This window comes from Quercus lobata, chromosome 3 (assembly GCF_001633185.2).
Source record: "Quercus lobata isolate SW786 chromosome 3, ValleyOak3.0 Primary Assembly, whole genome shotgun sequence".
NCBI lineage: Eukaryota > Viridiplantae > Streptophyta > Magnoliopsida > Fagales > Fagaceae > Quercus > Quercus lobata.
In genome coordinates, this window is record NC_044906.1 from 70,044,199 (window position 1) to 70,049,831 (window position 5,633).

At 32.5% G+C, this 5,633-nt stretch overlaps 1 protein-coding gene across 1 annotated transcript; it reads right to left on the reverse strand.

Annotated features, from left to right (window-relative positions):
• Positions 1 to 266: 266 nt before the first annotated feature.
• Positions 267 to 3,521, reverse strand: LOC115978816 (uncharacterized protein At5g01610). Its single transcript, XM_031100689.1, has 3 exons — positions 3,235 to 3,521; positions 1,774 to 1,828; positions 267 to 1,071 (listed from the first exon to the last, which is right to left on the reverse strand). Exons 1-3 carry the CDS (start codon positions 3,334 to 3,336, stop codon positions 695 to 697), a joined length of 534 nt encoding a protein of 177 aa, XP_030956549.1. The 5' UTR covers positions 3,337 to 3,521; the 3' UTR covers positions 267 to 694.
• Between the last annotated feature and the right edge of the window lie 2,112 nt (positions 3,522 to 5,633).

The following is a 5,633-nucleotide window of genomic DNA, read 5'->3' on the forward strand; positions in this document are numbered from 1 at the left end:
TACCACTAGATCCCTGTGAGCCATTCATTAGCACACAAGATGCATACTTCAGTTGGTTTCAGTGGAGCATTACTGGTTTTTCAGATTGGGAGAAGATTGGACATAATATATATATTTTATAATGTTCTTACTTGTTTACCCCTTATGAACCAGGCCATTCATTTAAGAAAAAAAAACACAAGGACATTTTATGAATATAACAGTCCACACTTGAAATTTTGTTTCAAAATTCAGAATATATATTTTTTTGATTGCAAAGAAGGATGTATTCAGAATATATTTGTACCATGCATACAAAAAATGCAAATACAAGGATTGCTTAAAAATTGCAAATGCCCAAGATGACGCAGTTTCATTACTGAGAGGCAGCGGTTATGACCATAACTTGCATCAGTTTGATACATCATCCATCCTACAACCCTTGGTAATTGGTATTCATAGCATGGCTCAATTGATGGGCATTCACCCAAAATAAGTTGCATATTGCATTAACAATCATTAAAATCTGCATAATATATGTATGCTACCCCTAGGACTGATGAGATTTAAATGCTGAAAACCATAAAAGCAGTGCGTCCAATCTTGTCTCGTCAAGAGAGAAAAGAGGTTACTAATACCCACTTTATGAAAACACCAGTACACCACCAATAAATTTAGGTAATCTACCCCCAATGACAATATATGTAGTCTAAATTCAGAATTCTCCTACTCTGACAGCGTCACGTGGCATTTCATAAACATCCTTAGGCCTTGATTTCTTTACACCAGCTGTAAACCAAACCTTATCAGACTTGTAGCCCTCTACTGCCACACTTGTCACTTTAACCCACACTAGAACCTTAGTCTTCATGCCCTCTATACTCGTGAGCTTTCCCTTCATCAAAACTGCTTTCACCCGAGTAGCATATCTTATAACGGAGTCCTTAAAGCTGACCTCACATACAGAAGGCAAGTACACAACCAGCTTGGACTTCGATTCATCAAATTCATAACAAGTTATGTTCCGAGGAAAGAGGCCGGGCGGCAAGTTGTACTCTCGAAGGAGATCTGGTAAACTCTTCAATGGCTTTCCTGTTGGTAGGCATTTTCAAATTAGTGATACATGTTACTCTAATCATAAATATAACTTAATCATAAATATAACTTACCTTTAAAAGAAGGGGGGAAAAGAGAACAGAACAATATAGCCAATTGTGGTATTCTTCAATGAAAACTATATTCTATTTCTTACAGAATGTTCCACGTAATAAACCATTTCAAAATGGAAACAGGAATAATAACAAAATTTACATAGATGACAGAAGCCACAAGCTAACATGCTTATAAGAGGGTTTATGAAATGAAAGTACTTATAGTTTCAATTGTGAGTGAAGCGGAGACAAAGTACAAGCGGCAAGGTATGTGAAAAAAAAGCCTTACATTTCATTTCATCATGAAGATTCATCACAATCAACTAGTTCTGGGTTGATGGCCTAAAAAACTTATTATCAACTTGTTTTAAAGGAAAGTAATCAAATTGACTAAACTAGGAAAAGACTCACAAACATTTCTGTGGCTTCCATCACACATAATTCCTCCTGAAGTGTATGTTTATGCTACATTAGTTTGATAAGCACTACTATCTTGTGTTGTAAGGGATACAAGAGTCTCTAAAACATTGAAAGGGAGACTTACATGAAGAAAACTTTAACAAGTAGCATGTCAAGCATTTTAAAAGCAAGGACAAGGCTTCATGCACAATTAAGCACACTAAGTTCAAATATAGTTCCAAACCTTTTAGTTTGTTGAAAACCCACTTTGCCTTTTCTTCAACTGTGTTTGAGAAAGTCTGCAATGAAAAGAAACCATTTAGTAAAAAGAGAAAAACAATAGTTTCAAAACTAAGCACAAATACTTCCAAAGTAGCACGGATTCTACATCATCAAACAGATGTGCCAAAACTCTTAGTATTATGGTTAGCTATAATAAATGTGATAATATGAAAATGACTATAAATCGCCATGTCCTCTATTAATCCCCAAAGCAGCTGCCATTATAAGTCAAGAGGTTTACACTCTAGAAATGCAAAATCTACAAATATGATTTCACCAATCACTTCTTAATAAACAATCATGGTTATATAATCTGAAGAGACAATGCTCTAGTTGACAGGATTTTCAGATGAAAAAAGTTCTTTGTAAGACTAAAAGTTCTTTTCTATCATCACCATAAAAACAACATAAATTACTTTTAGCAATATTTAACATGCTAATCATTGTTACAGAGTAGAGATCATACAAAGAAATTTCAAAGCCATTTTGAACATATCAAGACACACTATATCCAAACAATATTACCCTTATTTGGTGTGACCAAAATCTCACCCAATTAAAAGCAATCAAAACTAGCTGCAGCAAGTTCAAATTTCACTACCATTTCACATAGGAATTAGTTAATTACCAAATCACCATCATAGCACAAACATCCCTTCAAACATACAATTGAAGCACATCATCCGTAGTAACAAATCCCTTTCAACCATTTTCTTTCACATTAGAAAAATCCACCTCCCAACCAACGGATCTCTCAACCTACTGCTAGCTTCTAACAATTAAACCACGATAAACAGAAAATCAACAACTGGGTACAGCTGAATCAAGCCACATTACACACATAATGACCAAAATATAACACTACAACCAGATATAACACAAGGAAAATGTCACAGTAATAACAAATTATAGGTAAAGACTTTGCACAAGACTGACAAAAAGGAAAACACAACACACAAAGATGGGGCAATAGCAACACACACCACACTCAAAATGATGTCTTTACTTATGTTACAGAGCTCCCTCCTCCTTAGCTTTCTTTGTAATCCATTATCTCCGAACCTTTTGACAGCGCTCTCTCTCTCTCTCTCTCCAACTAATGCACTAGCTCCAAGCCTCCAAACATTTTCTTTCCCATTAGAAAAAACCCTTCTTTCAATTCATTTATCTTTTCCTAAAAAAACCAACAGATCTCTAATCCAACTGCTAATTTCCGACAACCAACTCATGAATAGCAGAAAAACAACAAGTGGGTACAGTTGAATCAGGCCACATTACAAACATGATGACCAAAATTACCACTTAAACCAGATATAACACAGGGACAGTGTCACACTAATAACAAGCTAAAGGTAGAGCCTTTGCACAAAACTGACAAAAATAAAAACATAAAACATAAAGAGAAAAAATAAAGCTCACTCACAGAGATGTCTTCACTAATGTTAGAGAACTCTTCCTTGGCTTTCTTTGTAATCCACAAGTTCCCAACCTTTAGACTACCCACTTTTGTCAGAGCTTTCTCCATTCTCTCTCTCTCTCTCTCTCACAGACACACACACACACTAGTGTAGAAGCAAGCAAGTACTAATGTAGTGGTTTCTCAAAAAACCAAAGTATTTAATGTAGTGGTTTCTTAAAAAACCAAAGTACTGGCTGAGTGATGAGTGACCAAATCTGAAGCTGGCACAAAGAGACAAACTTGCTCAACTGGAATGTGAAAAGCGGCTTATGGCTCAGGCTCTTCCAGATGGAAAAAAACAAAAAAAAGAAGAATATTTTTAGAAAAGTGGAGGGTGTTTTGGTAATTGAGCCAGTGTTTTGTTGCGATAATGATGATGCATTACAGATACACATCATACACGGCCTTTGCCATTAAATTTCACAACTTGTGCAGCTTCTATTACAATAATTGATATAATATCATTTTTATGTTCACAAATAAATGTTAATTTGTTGTTGATTTTAATTTTAATTTATAATTTAAAATATTTTTTTACAGTTAATAACAATCTGACAGTTAAGATTTATTGTGAAAATATTGTGAATGTGACATTCTCTTATTACTAACATGTATTGATTATTATTAAGTATCAATTTCAACAACTATGAAAAAAATTATGGTGTAAAAATTATGGAAATTACGGTGTAACTATAGAATGAACTTATTTTTTTTTTTTAGTATTTTTCAAAATAATTTTATGATAGAATATTTGAAGTCCTAATAATTTATGGATAAACAGATGTTAAATTGCTTAATGTTAATGACGTGTTAAAATTTAAATTACTAAATTACTAAGATATCTTATATATATATATATATATATATATATATATATATATATTACTCACTTAGCCTATTTATAATTTACCGTTAAAATAGCTATTGTATTTCATCAAAAAAGCAAAAACTCTCAAAAAAAAAAAAGAAAAAAAAAAGCAAAAACAATTTAAGCCCTATTTGACCAGTTTATTTTTATGGAATGTACAAGTTTTAAAAAGATTATATTTTTTTAAGATACATAACTGTGAAAATAAACTCATCCAAATATCCAATTGCACACTAAGTTAGATACATGCATATACTTTAACACCACTAATTTTCAAAAAATTTCTCCTTTTCCTTTTATCATATAGTGATTTTGAATTACGAAGGAGTTCCATATATAATGACATTGAATTGTAGCTCTATAGTGATTTTTATGCATTTGATACACTATAATATTTCTTTTCTTATTGTTTTCTACTAAAAATGATGATTGGATCACACAAAGAAACAGTTGGACCAAACAGAGAAGAAAAAAAATCTACAAAGAAAAACCAAGAATGATAAAGTGTATGATAATATATTTTCAAGGATCGATGTTGCTTTATATTTCAGGCTATAATAATATGTGAAGATTGATTAAACTCCAGAGATGCTGTTGCACATGGTAGGGTCAAGGTTTAAGTATTTTCCAGCTCAAAAGTTGATAATGACGACCATTTGATCAAGAAAGTTTTCACACTGTTGCTGCTTAGCCATTTGCCAAAACTTTGATTTTTGTTATTACTTATTATTAGCTTAAGACATTTGCCAAATTAATCCATCTCCACCTTATAACCAAATCTACAATCTACCATTGCTACAATCTGCATATTTACTGAGTAGTATTTCTAACCCAAAAAAAAAAAAAAAAAAAAACTTGTATTGTTAATGCTGCTATTCCTGTGTTTAGATATTCTAGCTTGAAATATCAATGTGCCAAAAAGTTGTTTCTTTACTCTCCTTGAGTTTCATTTTATTACACACTCACAAACCTCTAGCTTTTAGCAAGAAATAGATTAAGAGTTTATTATTTGACCCTTCACCTTTTTTATTTATAAAGTTTTTGACCCTTCAATCTCCCATGAGAGAGAGAGAGAGAGAGAGAGAGAGAGAGAGAGAGAGATGGTTTCCTTATTCTACTTCGTAACGATGAAGATCATACAATATACTTGTATAACATTGGTTCTCAAGAAATTAAGAGTCTTCTAGATTCAGGGCTGCCAAACGTATTATGCCATGCTAAGCTTTATGTGGAGAGCCTAGTTTCATTAGATGGTGGAAATGTGTTTTAGCGTTATTGTGCTTGAGCTCCTAATTATTTGTATACCATAAACTTATTTATTTTATCCTTAGCAATAATGATATGTGTGATTTAGAAAAGATGATACTGCATCTTATATGGATGATGTTTTTGTTAAATTTCAATTCTCTATTCGTCTTCAATTTCTATCATTTGTGGATGAATCAGTAAATTGTTTTGTTATGCATTGGAATTGTGATAGAATTTGGGGGAGGTT

Excerpts from the sequence above, each read along its gene's own strand:
- LOC115978816 (XM_031100689.1), bottom strand. The coding sequence starts at position 3,336 with ATGGAGAAAGCTCTGACAAAAGTGGGTAGTCTAAAGGTTGGGAACTTG. Across the intron at positions 1,829-3,234 it reads ACATTAGTGAAGACATCTCT|ACTTTCTCAAACACAGTTGA; the intron begins GTGAGTGAGCTT and ends TTTTCATTGCAG. Across the intron at positions 1,072-1,773 it reads GGTTTTCAACAAACTAAAAG|GAAAGCCATTGAAGAGTTTA; the intron begins GTTTGGAACTAT and ends GCCTACCAACAG.